At 40.0% G+C, this 17,154-nt stretch overlaps 1 protein-coding gene across 1 annotated transcript; it reads left to right on the top strand.

Annotated features, from left to right (window-relative positions):
• Positions 1–160: 160 nt before the first annotated feature.
• FUT8_6 (Alpha-(1,6)-fucosyltransferase) lies at positions 161–15,212 on the top strand. Its single transcript, XM_051214053.1, has 5 exons — positions 161–566; positions 603–822; positions 2,844–2,875; positions 8,433–8,743; positions 13,306–15,212. The coding sequence occupies exons 1-5, from the start codon at positions 554–556 to the stop codon at positions 13,510–13,512; spliced, it is 783 nt and encodes a 260-aa protein (XP_051063986.1). The 5' UTR covers positions 161–553; the 3' UTR covers positions 13,513–15,212.
• Positions 15,213–17,154: the final 1,942 nt, after the last annotated feature.

The following is a 17,154-nucleotide window of genomic DNA, read 5'->3' as shown; positions in this document are numbered from 1 at the left end:
GGCAGAAATTAACATGCTGTTAAACTATCCCTGCCACTGCTGGACGTCATTAGGTTATTTTGCTGGAAATCAATTTAGCAGCTCTGAAGCTTCATGGATCACTTCAGTTACAGACCTAGATGGGTCACCCGTTTGCGTTTGGGTAACATCTTGGGTGGATTGTTATGAAAGCTGCGTAGCATGGTTTTTTCTAAGTCACAAAGCTGTCCGGGTTTTGGAGTAGTCCGAATCTTATTTACTACTTGTTAAGGATCGGGAATTTCATTTATGCTAATGATACCTAATGATTACAACTACTTGCTAGGAAAGTGTTGTAGTAAACTCTTCACGTAAGCCAGTTATAAGTTTCACGTATTTAATCCCTCAGTTAATTAAAAAAATATTTGTAGCATATAACTCACCTGAACTTTTTACACTGCCGAGAAATCCTGTTGTGATATTGGTCCATATGAAAGCGACTTTTGTTGTGTGATGACCTAAGGAATTTAGTGTTTTTCTCTTCTCGATTCTGAAACATTGCCCTACTAATAAGGCGCGTATATTAATCTCGTAAATGGTCGTTACACGTAAGCATTTTCATATACTCTCTTATGTATTTATAGGTTTTAAAGATTTTCCCCATGTACGTCCTTTGATAACTACAGCAGTCGTTTTATGGATTTGCGTAATTATCTATTTGAGTTCCAGTTTCTTCAATTTGGAAAGTAGTGATCAGCAAAGTTTAGCTTGTCAAAATTTACTGGATGTAATTACTGGTTTAAAATCGCAAGTCGATATCGGGTCGGCAAATTTAAGAATATTTCTTACGTCGTACAATGATAAGTTAGTTATAGTTTTTAAAATTAACTAATCTTTCACTAAAACTACTCCTTTTCAGGCGCTTAAATTGATCCACTTAATTATATATTTTGCATCTACTTATAATGTACAAAAGAAAACAGTGGTAAGATCGAGATAAGGAGAGGCAAGTGACGTGCCACGCTGATGTCACCTGGTGTGGAATTCAACTCTCTAATCCATAGATGGTGAGCAAATTCTGAGGACTTCACTAAATCCTGGTGAACATTGGCACTAGGTCTAGAAACAACATAGGCAATTCCTGATTGGATTCCTGTCGATAGTTGCTTATATCCTGTCCGTCTTGATGGGGTAGTAAAGTTGGAGACATAATAGCACACGCTGTTGCGTTTTCATCGTTTCTGCCTACACTGCAGCTTGGTCCCAGTAAAAGATGCGCTTGCTAAGCGCTTGGACGTCATAGTTGTAGTAGACCCAAACGTCTATAAATACTTCAGTATCATCTACCAGCAACTTAAATCAAGGTTTAGGAAAAATCAGTGGGTTTTGATGGTATCTCTTAAACTGACATGTTCTAAAACTCATCCTGTTAAACTTGAAGAATGGTAATGAAGCTAGATAACGAGAAGTTTACCCAATGATCATAAGTAGTGGTAGACAACGAAAGTCAAAGGGATGGAAAAGAGGCACAGTAGGTAACACTAAATAAATATTGCGGCTCATTAATGGGACGAATATATGAAAGTCCTTAGTGAGATCCCAAGAAAAGCAGTAGTTATTCACTCCCAGTCCATAAGGTTAGACCGTTTGGTAGAACACTTTAGATAATACTTCAAATGAACTGCAGTTGCGCATTATTTTCAAACGACGTGCATGAAAAACTGACTTACGTTTCTCAACACTTGAGATTAGAAAGCCTACAGGGAATCTAAAACAAGGGTAAGCAGTAGGTTTTAATAGACTAACGCTGGAGATCTTCAAGGGTAGTGGTCCAGTCGCAGTTATCAGACCCACGAACACTAGCTAGAGATTGAGAGCTCGACGTATTCCCATCCGTCTGGTTTTGACCAGTGATCGTTATGGTTAGGGAGAAAGGACAAGTATCATCTTCCACAACCACAGTGGAATCAGTTTGACTGATGTAGTGTCTAAAATACTAGCCTCCATAATCTAACGCTAAACTAAGGTTCATGAAACGAAAACTCTGGAGAACCAGTTGATTTAAACCTGGCTGTGGATGTATGTTTGCTTTTCGTTAAGATTTAGAAAAAGGCGTACTTTTTGCCCCCGACAACAGTTGTCTTTCTTGACCTTAAGACGGCATTTGACTCTGTTGACCGAGAGGTTTCGTAACCAAAGAAGTACATTAACTTTGCTCGTGTATGTTGGTATCACCGAATGAAAATGTTATAATTAGGCATAGACTACGAGCTAAGGATGCCAAATCAGTTGATGAGGTAATAAGTCGTCATCGACTAAGGTGATTGGAACATGTGTTGAGAATGCCTAACTATTGCATATTTCGACAGACGATGCTGTGTAGTTTATAATTAAGACAAAAGAAAACCAGGAGTGATTAAACCAAAATATGCAATCAGTCCATGAAGTCATTGACTATTGTGCTGAGCCACGTAGGTAAGTACAGATTACCTGGTTTTGGTCCGCGTAGTAACTGCTGCTCCCAGTATTCTCCCACATTTACCTTTCCGCTGACATTTCGAGCCTTGTTTTCAATGTTTGGTATATTTCGTCGTCATTTTTGCCTCATTATTTTGATCTCGCTTTTCATCCTATGCTAATGGTATATGACAACTAGACATTACACATCTGTCCGAAGCTCTTTGTTAATGATTGACTGAGAAGTGAACAAGCTATTTACTTTCGCCTGTTACCCCTTGTGGAGCTATCAAGCAACAAATATATTCAGTAATCCCATTTAAAAATTTGTCTTCAAATGCTGCAATATGTTTTCATGTTTTAAAAGATATCAATAATATGAATTATAATAATAGAATATTCCGATTAATTTGATTTTTCTGCAATAGAAACAAAAAAGAAAATACTATTGTAAAAAGAGGTAAGTTGTGTATGACAACTTCTGGTATTGACTAAATATTTTCCATATAAAACACTATGAACTTTAAATCATTAATTACATGGTCTTGATGGTGTATCATACTTGCTACTGTTTTTAGTTCACCCTTAGACATTTTAATACCAACTGAAAATAATTCCTTATTGGGAATATTCATTTTCTGGGCTATAAGTATTCACTGCATAATGTGTCAATATATTATGATATATTTACCAGTATATTCCGGTTTAATCTTATGTTTATAGGAAACACTGGTATATGAGCGATGAATATTATAAAATTCGGTTAAGCTTGTACAATTATATATTCAAATTAACAATTTGAAAATTAGCTACATTTAATGTAATTACATCGTTTAAAATTATAACATGTGAATCCAAGGCTAATGTTAAAGTTGCACGGAGCGATTCAAAGGACTTTTAGCGTAGGGAAACTACAATTAATGCTTTCTACACGTTCGATGGTCACTCCAAGATTGAAGTATGGATTACATAGACTAATCATCTCTTTATGTGTATGTAAATTCAAGTGTTCTTGTGGAGCAAATTATATTGAGAGGTGTCATCAGAATTTGTACATTAAACGTGGTTAATTTTCGGATTATGAATTTGAATATATAATTGTATAAGCTTAAGAGAATTTATTGAGAATATTCTTCGTTCTTATATCTGTTTTAAATATGGTGGGAATTTTTCAGCGAATAGAATGTAATCAACCCATTGCATTGAAGACACTCAACTAGTTCCTTGAGTGTAGTGTAAAGGTCATAGAGACAAAAATATCGGAATTTGTGGGAAACTTGGTTGAGTTAGGTTAGTATCCTAAACTATTCCTTAAGTCATTACTCCTTAATCAGATTCATCTAGACAGATAAGCATTAAAACGTCATGCATTTTACCAAATCGATACATTCAATACTATTTATTTATTATTTATTTATTTGAGCACATAAATATTGGTACAAGAGTGCGCCAAATATGTATGTGCCACACAAAACATTGAGAATTTAAAGAGAAGAAAAAAAGGTAAGGAGCGTAAAAAACAATGACGAGATTGGTGTAAGGTGGTATAATAATAATACTGGTAATAATGGGGGAACGGAAAGGTACAATCAGAAGAAATCTTTCAGTTAAGGAAGATACAACCACTTTCTACGAAAAAAGTAAAAGAAGGTTACAGCAGGATCGCCACTGGCTTCTATTCTGAGCCATATCTAGTAACGTCTCTAGCCACTGTGTAGTTCTATCTCTCGGACCCTAGCCAGAGAGTCGTGAAGGACCAACACAAACCACCCCTTTGCAGCTTTCATATCACGACACCATGTCATATACTGACCACCTCTCCGCTTTCTCCAACCAGTCCCAGAGTCGGCAAGTAATGCACGACGAGAAATTCTCTAGGACGACATTCGTAGAACATGTGCAAGCCGCCAAAGTCGATGTTTCAAGATGGTGACATCAATTGAACTATCGTCTCCGCACCCGAACACACGATGCCGAACCTCTGCATTACTAACATGGTGCTGCCACTGGATGTTAGCAATCCTTCGGAGACAACGATAATCAAACACAGAGTCGTCTAACATCCTCAACTCAAAGAAGCCAGGTTTCGCAAGCATGGAGCGAAACTGCTATCGTCGACGCGTTGTAGATCTGATCTTTTACAGCCAGACTGACATCAAGAAGGCGCCAAAGGTGGACCAGATTGGCATAAGCCGCTCTGGCTTTCATTATACGTGAATCGATCTCATCACTCACGCCACCACCAGCACTTATGCAGCTACCCAGATACACGAACTTCTCGACTACTTCTATCTGTTCACCATCCAGAGTAAGTACAGGATTAGAATCCTGCCAGTCTTGTAGAAGTACTTTGCACTTCGAAGGTGCAAAGCACATACCAAACCTACGGACACTGATTGCCAACTGATTAAGTGCGGATTGCATGCCTTGGGCATTATCGCACAGTAAGACAATATCATCCGCATACTCAAGGTCGAGAAGTCTTTCTCCAGGCAACAGATCCACACCGCCATTACTTACATCCATCAGAGCTGTTTCCAGAATGTCGTCGATGGCAAATTGGAAGAGTAATGGTGAGATTGGGCAACCCTGCCTAACCCCACTGCTCGAATGGAACAATGGAGAGAGGTGGTTGTATGCCCTCACTCTGCCTGAAGTGTTTGTATATAGGGCTTTGAGGATGTTAATATGCTTCTCAGGCACACCCTTCTTTAAAAGATAATCCCAGAGAACAGTCCTTTTCAATGAATCAAAGGCGGCCCTACTGTCACGAAACACTACGATTGTTGGCCTTTGATAAGTATGGCGGTGTTCTAACATTTGGTGCAGGGTGAAGATATGATCAATACATCCTCGACCAGAACGAAACCCAGCCTGCTCCTCGCGAGTCAATCATTCTCGGGTTTTGAACAACCTACGAAGTATGACGGAAGCCAACAGCTTGAACTCAATCGGAAGTAGACTTACCCCCGATAGTTGTTGCAGGAACGATGTGAACCCTTATTAAAGATAGGGACAACTATCGACTCATTCCATGACGTTGGTACACTCTCTAGCTCCCAGACCTTTTTAAACAACGTCGTCAGTTCCTTAGTCAGAAAGTCACCACAATCTTTAGAAAGGGCAGGAGGTAAGTCATCTGGGCCCAGTGATTTGTAGCGCTTCAAGAGTTGGAGTTCCTTGCGGACTTCCACCTCATTTGGTGGATCAGTAGTCATCGACCATGGAGGGCAGGACAGTCTGACCGATGTTGCCGAAGCAGCAGGCCAGTCGAACTGCCCTTCGAAAAATTCTGCCCATCGTACAAGACGTCGATAGATGTTAGTGATTGGCATCCCTTCATCTTTACAGGTTGTTTGGCTCACACCAAACCTCTTGACGCCGGTGAATCGGATGAGTTGAAAGAACATCCGGCAGTTACCAGATGCAACTGCTGCTTCAAACTCATTGACACACTCCGACCACTAGGCTTCTTGGTTCTTACGCAAGTTTTGCACAATTTCATTGTGTAACAGTATTCGTTTGTGAACAAATTCGTGGTCACCCGGAGTAGACCGACTAGCTTCAATAAGCTGTAAGGAGCCTAAAAACCCAGTGCTTATAAGCGGGACGTTTCGCGAACCCACAACTGACTGTACCCGCCATTTTCATGGCGTCATGCAATTGCAACCAATGCTCATCTATACTTTTCGGTGGAATGGTAGCTAGCCTAGAAACTAGCTCGGTTCGATACTTATTTGCAACAGAAGTTGCAACCAGCTTGCTAACATCAATCCTTTGGTGGCGGTCACTTCGTTGGCCACTGAAAAGTAAGGCAAGATTGGCGCAGACCAAGGCATGTTCAGAGTCCAGATAGGTACTCCAAAAGGAGCGGCAGTCTTGTACACAACCACGCCAGCGGTAGTTGATCGCGATGTGATCAATCTGAGTCCAGGCTTGAGATGCAGAAGGAGGACGCCAGGTGGCACATCGTCGATGACTGTGCCGAAAGTTAGTGCTAGCCAGAAACAGGTTGTGGTCTGTGCACAGTTGCAGTAGACGGTACCCGTTATCTGTCCTGCGACTAACAAGTCCCCATCGGCCACCTAAACGACTCTCTTCTGTGCCTAGACGCCCGACCTGAGCATTCATGTCTCCGGCTAGTACTACAATATCTGTCGAACGCTCTTTCTGGAGAAGAACAGGTAACTGGTGGTAAAACTCATCCTTGATTGCATCCGGGCTGCAATCTGTCGGGGCATAGGCGGAGATGACGAAAAGACATGGTTTCTCACGCCGATTTCTCCTCACTTTGATGGAACTCTCTAATCTTACAGCACATAACCGACTGTTAATGGGGATCCGATACTGATTTGAAGGAGATAGCAATAAACATTGTTCTCAAAGAATTTTGCTTTTAGTGGACTAACATAGGCCTTAGGTCACAGATTATTGATCACGTTGCAGAGATATACTTAACCAGAGATCGGAGAACTTCTGAAAAGCCTAAGAAATCTACCAGTCGAAAATTGAGTTTCCACTAAACCTAATATGTACCTTCATAATTTTTCTGGTACGGAATTAAACAAAGGGAAACTTGGAGTTTTAGCTCTAGGCTTAAAGTTTTATGGTACACACAACGGAAATTCAGTTTTAAGACTTTTCAGACATCAGATCTAGTTCCGACCTCCGATTAAAAAATTGAACGTTCTGAATCAAATCTCGATTGTTGCTATAAGTTTAAAAACAGTGAGTATAACTAAGAAACCATTTTAGTAAAAAAAACACACATGAGGGCTATCGATGAACTCATTAAGGAGGAAAATCTTATTGTTAAAAGGCTGGGTGAAGGAACAGGAACTGTCTTAGCTAAAAACTGTATTGACAAGTCTAACATCTTGACTGATCACTTAAAATCCTAAAAACTGAATGACCACAAATACATCAGTAATAAGATAGAAAATAAACATACCAGATCTGTGAAAAAGTTCAAATGACAGCATAACTTCACCACGTGCATACGAACCAGTTAAGCCGATAAGCACTCATTCACTTAAGTTATATGGATTACCGAAGGTACGTATACCAGATATCCCATTGTAACCAATTCTGGACATGTACGATTCCCCTCATCATACTTTAGTAAAGCTATTAGTAACCATTTTAAAGCCACTCCATAAATATCTAATAAATGATGTATTCTAGTTCGTCGGCAAGATCAAAAACAAACTAAAGAACAAAAGATAATGTCCTTTGACGTAGCATGATTGTATACAAATGTCTCACTCATGAAAACAGTCGAATATATCTGTGAACAACTTAGAGAACTAGAACTAGAAACTAAAATCCATTTGGGCATCGTTAAGGAAATATTACTAAACTGTAATATGAACGTAAACTTCAAATTCAATGGTGAAATCTATGGCCGAATAGATATTGTCACACTAGGTTCACTACTAGGTCCCGTACTGGCTGACATTTTTCTCACTATACTAGAAAACAGTACACTGGCACGGCTTATTGGCAAGTGCTCATTTTCCTGCCGACATATGGATGATACGTTGTAAAGACCATACTAACCGGGTATAGGGGAAGTAGCGTTCAAACAGGCTTCTACCCTAGAAATTTTAAGTGTGACGAGCAATAACACATCAAGAATATTCGTTATTTGTGTAAAGGTTATTCAGTGTGTGTTAGCGGGGCGTAGAGTGGATTAAATCATGCTCAATGCACGCTTGCGTTGGCGCACGCTGATTATCTAATTCCTATCCAATCAGCGCTAGTCGATACTTGGAGAACACTAAGATCCTCTTATGTAAAAACTATAAACATACTAACGTTTCTCCTATTGTGCTTCTTACTTCCATCTAAATTTGTTATTTGGAATATAATCTGTTCAACCGTGTTCTGATTTGGGGACTTGTCGAGTGAATTGGTGTCCAAGAATACTAAGCAATAGGAATATTTGGGTCGTAATAAGAGAGAATTATAACAGTATGTTTATCGGTATTACTCGTTTATTTTACTTATTCTCATAGTTGGGATACATGGTATGTCATATGAAATCTTACGTCGTCGTGCTTTGCAGTATGCTCGTGAAGTCAAGTATAGTCTTGTTCAACTTGATAATGTGGGTGTGAAAATAAAAACTATTGAAAACTACTCTTTAATCAAACCGTTAGAAGTGCAAGTCTCACTGGAGCGATTAAAAAGTCAGTTACAAGATATTTCATTACACTTGCACGTTGATATTGATGGAATTGGACGAGTTGACGGTGTGTTGGAATCACGAATGAATTATCTGGAATATTTATCAAGTGAACTTCAAAGTGAATTATTCCAATTGCAGGTTGGTTGCACGTTAAATAATATTGTGTCTTATTATTTTGAGCTTTATAACAACTTCATAACGGTGACATTAGGCTGTTTTACCTATGGTGATTATATTAGGACTACGAAATTATACTTACCCTTAATTCATGGAGTGTGATTTGAAAATGTGACGTAATGTCTGAACTAACTAACTACAACTCTGCACATTTTAAAACTAATGCCCTGTTCATATTGAACTCGTTAGCAGCATACGACAATCACTACCTTTTGTTGTTGGAAATTGTGGGTGCTCCTATCCTTCCATAACCTTCCCTAAATAAATGTGTGGAAATTGACAGCAGATAACCTTGGAAACCTAAAACCATACTTCTAAATTCCACAATGCAGAATTGTATTTTATTCTGTTTCTTTTGTACAGGTTGTTTAAAGACACTATTTGTTTCTCAGTATTCATATTTAATAGATAACATACCACTCGTGAATTAAGTAGGATTATTTTATTCATCTACAACTTTATTTTCTCAACCGTAGGCTCGTTTTTTTGAATGGGATGTTAATCGATTTGCGACCTTATAAGTACATAAGTTATTTCGGATGTGTTAATAGGTACACAAAATTTTCTGTTTTGTTTCGTCTTTAATTGACCAATTTTTCTGAGCCGAATATATTTTTGCGACCTATTACTTTTTGGTGTTACGCAAATTGTAAACCATAGAATAGGATAGTTAGCAGAGATTAACAAGGTAAGGAACCATAAATCATGAGTTAAAAGTCTCTAGTTCAACTAAAAATATGAAGAATAGATGGAAACAAGTCCAGAAAAGAAATTGAATAAAAATATCTATTCACAGCCTCAATGAACTGATGAATGTATGTTGTAGATTTATCAATTTACTTTTTCATTTGTATAGTGCATGTCATCAGTATTCAATTTCCGTATTCTTATTTTTAAGATGCTATTAATCTTGTCTCATTAGATGAAAAATGTTGGCTGTCAAGACCCTCACCTTTGAATCCTTCTGTTATTCTAATCACCCAGCCTTATTAGGGTGTTCCTTGAAAATTGATCGGTGGTTTATTGACTTTAGCTCCTGAATTTCATTTGTTGGGGACTGATGAAATCTCGGAATACATTGAGAAAGCTTGCTTAGCTTTTGCGAATTTGCGTAGGAAAGGTGACCGTCTTTCAACCGTGGAGGAGGACACACTGCTCATCACTCCGCTCTTACTTTATAGCTTTGGGACTTGGACTAAAAGGCTAGGAGACAAGCAATGTGATCATAAGTGACGTCAAAGCATCGGTTGCGTATCGTAAGCAATGCCTACATTATGCGTCAAGTACTGGGCAGTTATATCAAGTTGGTTGAGAGTTCTGTGAATTTTTATCGACTGAAGGGGTTAAAAAGTATAATCTACTTACTGCTTTCCTCGCTGTTCACTGATGGCTGTGATAGGAGTTAGCAAAGAAAAGCTAGAAACGGTCAACCCAAAATATAGTATCAGTCTCTATAATCATTTACTGTTTTTGGGCACTTTTTCATAGATCCAGGTTACCTGGTTGGGGTTCAAGTGATTAATAATTAATGTAAATAAATAGTATATTTGTAATATCCCAATGAATGGAAAAATTAGATTTTCTATTCATTGGGATATTACAAATATACTATTTATTTATAACAATCTGCCCAATGCTCAGTTTATTCGAAATTATCAAATCAAACCTTGGTAATGATACCTATAATAATTAATGGTTTGGCATGTCATGTCTCAGAACTGCTAGGGGTGATTCAGATACATTTAATGTTTATTTTACTCTATATTTTGGCTTCATATATTCCTTTATACGTAACTCATTTCGATTCATTCAATTCCAGCCGCGTTTTCAGTATTTAGTCCTTTTCACCATCATTGATACTATCATTGAAGAGGAAGGTTGATTATGAATACAGTGGTCTTGGGTGCTGTTAGAGGTATGAGGGCGGTTATCACTTCCCGGTTGCCCACACCGAGGAAGGGTTCTTCTGGAGGTACCTGGAAAGGAAATAGGGCTAGAGTTTGTATAAGTAACCAGAGAGCGTGACCGCAGTGCCCAAGGGACAACTGCTTGAGGTCGGTCACACACGAACTTTTTATGAGTAATTTTTGTGTTAGCTCCGTACTTGTTGAGACCTTACCGCCGGAGACGGATATCCGTGGGATAAGGCGAGGTGTGCATTTTTAGGGTCGACCTTTTCTAACTCCACCCCTCCTTGTGGGAAGGCAGCATCACTGTCATGCTGGTTGTCTGAAGGAAACACCTTACTGCTGTCACACCTCTGTACAGTCAGCAGTACGACTTCGCCTTCGGACCTTGGGTTTGTTGCATTTAGTCTTACCGCTCTTCAACCGACCTGTCTGACATGGTAGGACCTTGAGGAACGGTTGTTCCATCCAGTATAGCTCGGTTGCTTCATCACGATAGACAAGCCCGACCACCACGTCAAGGTAGCAACAAACAACGGTCGGGAGCAACAACGGTCATTAAGAGTAGAAGACACTTGTAAGCTACTAGTATTTGACCACAGATGTCTTAGAAATATTGCTGGCGTCTGCTGGGATCACCGGGTAAGTAATAGTGAGGTTAGACGCAGGGTATTAGGGAATGATGGTAAATCAGTTGATGAGGCTATGAATCTTCATCGACTGAGATGGTTGGGCCACGTGTTACGTATGCCTGAATACCGATTACCACGACGTGCAATGCTATCCGGTATTGGAGATGGTTGGAAGAAAGTTAGGGGCGGCCAAACCAAAACGTGGCATCAGTGCTTGAAGTCATTAACTTCTAGTCTGGGCCATGTTGGTAGATGCAGACTACTTGGTTGGGGTCCGCGTGACTATCGTAACGAATGGTTGGAGACTCTTGGTGACATGGCTCAGAATCGATCACAATGGCGTCGGTGTATACACCTTCTGTCTTCCCTTAAACTGAGAGATTAAAATCTCTTCATACCTTTCTTTTTACGAACCAATTTTTTCTTGTACTATATCTCTATATGCAATCTTTCTCTTATATATTACCACCTTTGACCTAACCACTGCTATGAATCCGGTGTTCATCTTGTTGTGCTGATGCGGTATGGCAACCTGGACCGATGCACATATGTGCCGGGTCCTACGTTGTAGCTGACTGATACTATCATTACTTCGTCCTTTTTGCTATTCAGCTTATTACTTTCGTTTGTCAATCAGTCAATCATATGCAACATAAAGCCTCACATGCATATACATCGACCCAAGTTGTTCCACCACATTAGCACAGCGAAATGGAATTATCAACGCGAATCGCAGAACAGTGAAAGTATTTGTTGTGATGAGCGGTGTCCAAAATCTGATACTGATACACGGTGTGCTATGTTTATCATTTTATTTATTTATTTAAACATAAAGATTGGTACAAGGAGGCACCAAATATATTTGCATCACACAAATTATTCGATCTGTGAGAGGGCTGGAATACTGCCTGGACGCCCAGTCCGAAGCAGGTGGCTTCCTTAGAGGGACACACCCCAAGACATTTAAATAAAGGTCTAATCCACAGGGCAGTGGAGCAACGTCAGTAGATACAGTCCCACGGTAGCTAGTGACCATTTGGCTCATACGCCATTTGTTCCTACAGGATCCTAGAGCCCATGTGCACCATTGGTTTTGAATCAGGGTTTTCCAACTCCTCTAGGTTGATCCTCCGTGTCCAGCAACCCGATTAAGAGCACCGGACATTTTCTTTTCGTCCTCTCAATTTCATAAACAACAGTGATGCCGCGCGAAGGCAATGAGTAGTACTTCACTGTCAATGTCTGTATACGCCTGGTCATTTCGTGAGGGGAGAGGACTCTTCATTCGGGGCGCTAACCCCCAACTAACCACTTGAGTGAGGGCACAAGAGTGAGCGAGAAAGTGTATCGGGCTACCGAATAAAATGCACAAATACTCACTCATATATATTTACCACTCTAATATTTATGAAATTGATCCATTTCCTAGGCAATGAAGTGCACTTGTCGTTTAGGTCACTTCTGATTGCCATTGATTGACCTTCTCATTAGGCTACTACTGATTGGCTCTCTATACCAGTATTAACAGTATCAGTTGTAGTTGTAGTAGGAAAAAATAAGTATAATAACAGAAAAGGAGTAGAAGAAGATTTCGGGATTCAGAGTCTAAGATGAAACTAAAAGTGAATATATCTTTACTGGATGTATCATATTATCATTGGCACTATAAATAATAATCGCTAGGCCCAGCCAAACCTAAACGTGATATCAGTCCATGAAGTCACTAACTATTGTACTGAGCCATGTAGGTAGGTGCAGAATACCTGGTTGAGGTCCACATGATAACCGCGATCAGTGTTTAGAGATGTTGAATACCATAACATAGAATCAATCGCAAAAGCAAAGTATGGTAGATTTGAATTTGTATTTCACTGTTAGAAAATTCTGTACAATAATCTATGATTTATATACTAATATATTTAATTAATTAACGAGAGTTTATTTATATTCTACTTCGTTTATTTTGTAATTGTTTTGTTTACAGAATCCCTCAAGTTGTACAAAAGCTAAATATGTGGTTGCCTCGTTAAATAAACCTTGTGCATTCGGTTGTAATGCCCATCATTTAATGCATTGTTTTCAAATGGCCTATGCAACTGGGCGTACATTAATCTTGAATCCTACTGATGGGGAGGAATACACACACTGGTGGATAAAAACTTTTTGCCATTATCTCAGAAATGCAGTATAAATGACATTCAGTCAAATATCCATTCTGATTGTAAGCTTTCTTTAAAAATATTTATAGTTCCAGTGTAATCTTGCCGTTCTTCATTTATCTTAAGAATTATGCTAGTGTGATGTGGTGCGATAATATCCATTTTGTTTGATATCAATACACAAAAGATTTGTTTCTACAAATAACTTATCTGTTTACAAATGACATATTTCTTATGACTTACTTAGGCCTGCTATGCCTCTTGAGTTCTAGGCTTCTGAAAGAGATCTCTAAAGTTCTCTTTCATATAGTCTCTTACTCAGTTGTTCCGAAGTCGTATTGATGATTTTAGTGTCTCCTTCCAGTTACCAGTGCCCCCAAATGCCCTGGTATGGCCGAGAGTGGGGTGGGCCTGCCCTCCCTCTCGAAATGCTCTCACACGGCCACGCGTATACAGCCTCTGCTAGGAAGTCCTTCTCACTACCTTCTCGTGGCGAGGGTGTTGTTTACGAAAATGAGAGGACGAAAGGCGAATATACGGCGCTTCAACCGGATTCCAAACCAATGGTGCACATGGGCTTCAGTATCCTGTGGGGACAAATGGCGTATGAACCAATCGTTGGTCACCGGCTACCATGGGACTGCATCTCCTCACGATGCTCCACTGCCTTTTGGATTAGACCTTTAGGTTAAAGGCTCGGGGTGTGGCCCCTAAGAAAACCACCTGATTCGGTCTTAGCACCCGGGCAGTATCCCAACCCTCGCACAAATCGAATGATTTATGTGGCTCATATATATTTGGTGCCTCCTTGTACCAATGTTTATGTGTTTAAATAAATAATAAATACAGTTACCAGTGCCATATATTCTTTGGTCTGCTTAATCCCCTTTATCTTTTTTAATCTGACCGTCCATTGGATTTTTGATTCGGTTCAACAACAATGTTGATAAACTTTTCTGGTACTGAAAGTGGTATGTTACTTCGATGGTTTTCACACTTATTAAAACCTTTTTTGTTTGTTATCTTAATAAGGTTTTCCTTTTTCCATTCTTTCTGTACTTGTTCTCCTTCCTAGATCTTTCAGCAGAGAATATAAAATATTCTTGGGGTTAGCTCTACATCTACCGGGTTCTCCATAATGTTATCCAGTGAAACTCAAGTAGTTTTGTGCATTGATTTACGGGGGTAAATGCTTCTACCTAGGACCATGTTGTCGAAGTGCAGAAATTCACTATTGTCTCATTCTCTTTTCTTTCCTTCAGTCCATGTCGCCTCATGATGTCTTGATGCCCGTCGTTGTCTACTCTGTCTTTAATGATTAGGTCTCCCGTCTGGATGGTCAGGTCTTTTCTTGGTAAACTGAAGCCTCATGAAATTGGCTTTTATTATTTTTGCTGCCACCATTGGTATTGTTAAGTGTGAAGTAGTACTGGGAGACATTCATTGTGATCTTTTCATTCTTCGTTTTGAAGGACAGTTTGATGATCCTAAAGCCATGAGTCTCTTATTCTATAAGCGCTTTTAGTGTTTCTTTAGAGGTGTTTAGTGCCAAATATTTTTATTTGATTTATTATTTATGACCAGACTGCAGAACTCCGCCTGGAGCCCCTCCGGGGCTACTGCCGGTCCCAAGCCCGGATAAAGGAGGAGGGTTGGGCATGGGGTTAGCGTCCCCATCCCGTAGAAAACTAACTCGCTAAAAAAACGCTAACCAGAAAAAATTATTCAAACCTTTTAAACTCTGCCCTGGGAGTCAGAAGATCTTCATTTAGAAGAATTATGACGCCTCATGATGAAAGCCGAATCCCTTCGGAAGTTACGAGGCCGATGCCCCTTCTGACAACCAGAGCGACCATTTATTTAGGTACATGGAATGTTCGTACAATGTGGGACACCGGAAGAGCCTTCCAAACAAGCGCAAAATGCGCTTATAGGATGGGAATCTCATGGACCAAGGATCATCAAAGCCTCGTTCAAAACAAAGAAAGAGGGGATTTCAATGAACATCATCCAATGCTATGCGCCTACCAACGACGACAATAAAGACGCTAAAGATCAATTCTACAATAGGCTGCAGTCAATCGTCGAGAAGTGCCCAACAAAGGACCTGACCATTTTGATGGGAGATTTCAACGCCAAGGTTGGAACGGACAACACTGGATATGAAGACATCATGGGACGACACGGACTGGGAGAAAGAAACGAAAATGGCGAGAGATTTGCAAATCTATGTGCCTTCAATAAACTGGTCATAGGCGGCACCATATTCCCATATAAACGCATACACAAAACCTCATGGACTTCACCGGATCACTCTACACAAAACCAAATCGACCATATTTGCATCAACAAAACGTTCAGGAGGACTATAGAGGACGTGAGAATCAAAACAGGAGCTGATATAGCATCAGATCATCACTTGCTGGTCGCCAAGATGAAATTGAAACTCAAGAAACACTGGACAACGGGGCGGACAATATCACAAAAGTTCAATACGGCCTTTCTTCAGGATACTAACAAACTCAACAAATTCAAGATAGACCTCAGCAACAAGTTCCAGGCCTTTCATGATCTACTCAATGGAGAAGGAACTACTGTGGAGAGCAACTGGAAGGGGATCAAAGAGGCAATCACTTCAATATGTCATGAGGTCCTGGGTCACAAGAAGCACCATCACAAAGAATGGATCACTGTTGATACACTGGATAAGATTCAAGAAAGAAGGAACAAGAAGGCAGCAATCAACACCAGTCGAACAAGAGCAGAAAAAGCCAAGGCACAAGCTGAATACACAGAAGTAAACAAACAAGTGAAGAGGAGCATCAGAACCGACAAACGTAAATATGTGGAAGATTTAGCAACGGCGGCGGAAAAGGCTGCAAGAGAAGGAAACATGAGACAATTGTATGACACGACAAAGAAACTCTCTGGAAATCGCCGCAAACCAGAACGACCAGTGAAAAGCAAGGAAGGCGAGGTAATCACCAACATTGAAGAGCAACAAAACAGGTGGGTAGAACACTTCAAAGAACTCTTGAATCGACCAGCTCCACTGAACCCACCCAACATCGAAGCAGCACCCACGGACCTCCCAATCAATGTTGGCCCACCAACAATTGAAGAAATCAGCATGGCCATCAGGTAAATCAAGAGTGGCAAAGCAGCAGGAGCAGACAACATTCCAGCAGAGGCACTGAAAGCAGACGTAGCGGTAACTGCAAGGATACTTCACATTCTCTTCAGCAAGACTTGGAATGAGGAACAAGCACCAACAGACTGGAAAGAGGGAGTTCTGATAAAAATACCGAAGAAAGGCGATCTCAGCAACTGTGATAACTACAGGGGCATCACTCTTCTCTCAATACCGGGAAAAGTCTTCAACAGGGTATTGTTAAACAGGATGAAGGACTGCGTAGACGTCCAACTTCGTGACCAACACGCAGGATTCCGTAAGGATAGATCGTGTACAGACCAAATCGCAACTCTACGTATCATTGTGCAACAATCAATTGAATGGAGTTCATCACTCTACATCAACTTCATTGACTACGAAAAGGCATTTGATAGCGTGGACAGAACAACACTATGGAAACTTCTTCGACACTACGGCGTGCCTCAGAAGATAGTCAATATCATACAGAACTCATATGATGGATTACACTGCAAAATCGTGC

Source organism: Schistosoma haematobium, assembly GCF_000699445.3.
Source record: "Schistosoma haematobium chromosome Unknown HiC_scaffold_367, whole genome shotgun sequence".
NCBI classification, from domain to species: domain Eukaryota; kingdom Metazoa; phylum Platyhelminthes; class Trematoda; order Strigeidida; family Schistosomatidae; genus Schistosoma; species Schistosoma haematobium.
Note: the sequence above shows the minus strand (reverse complement) of the source record. Positions and strands in the feature narration are given on the sequence as shown.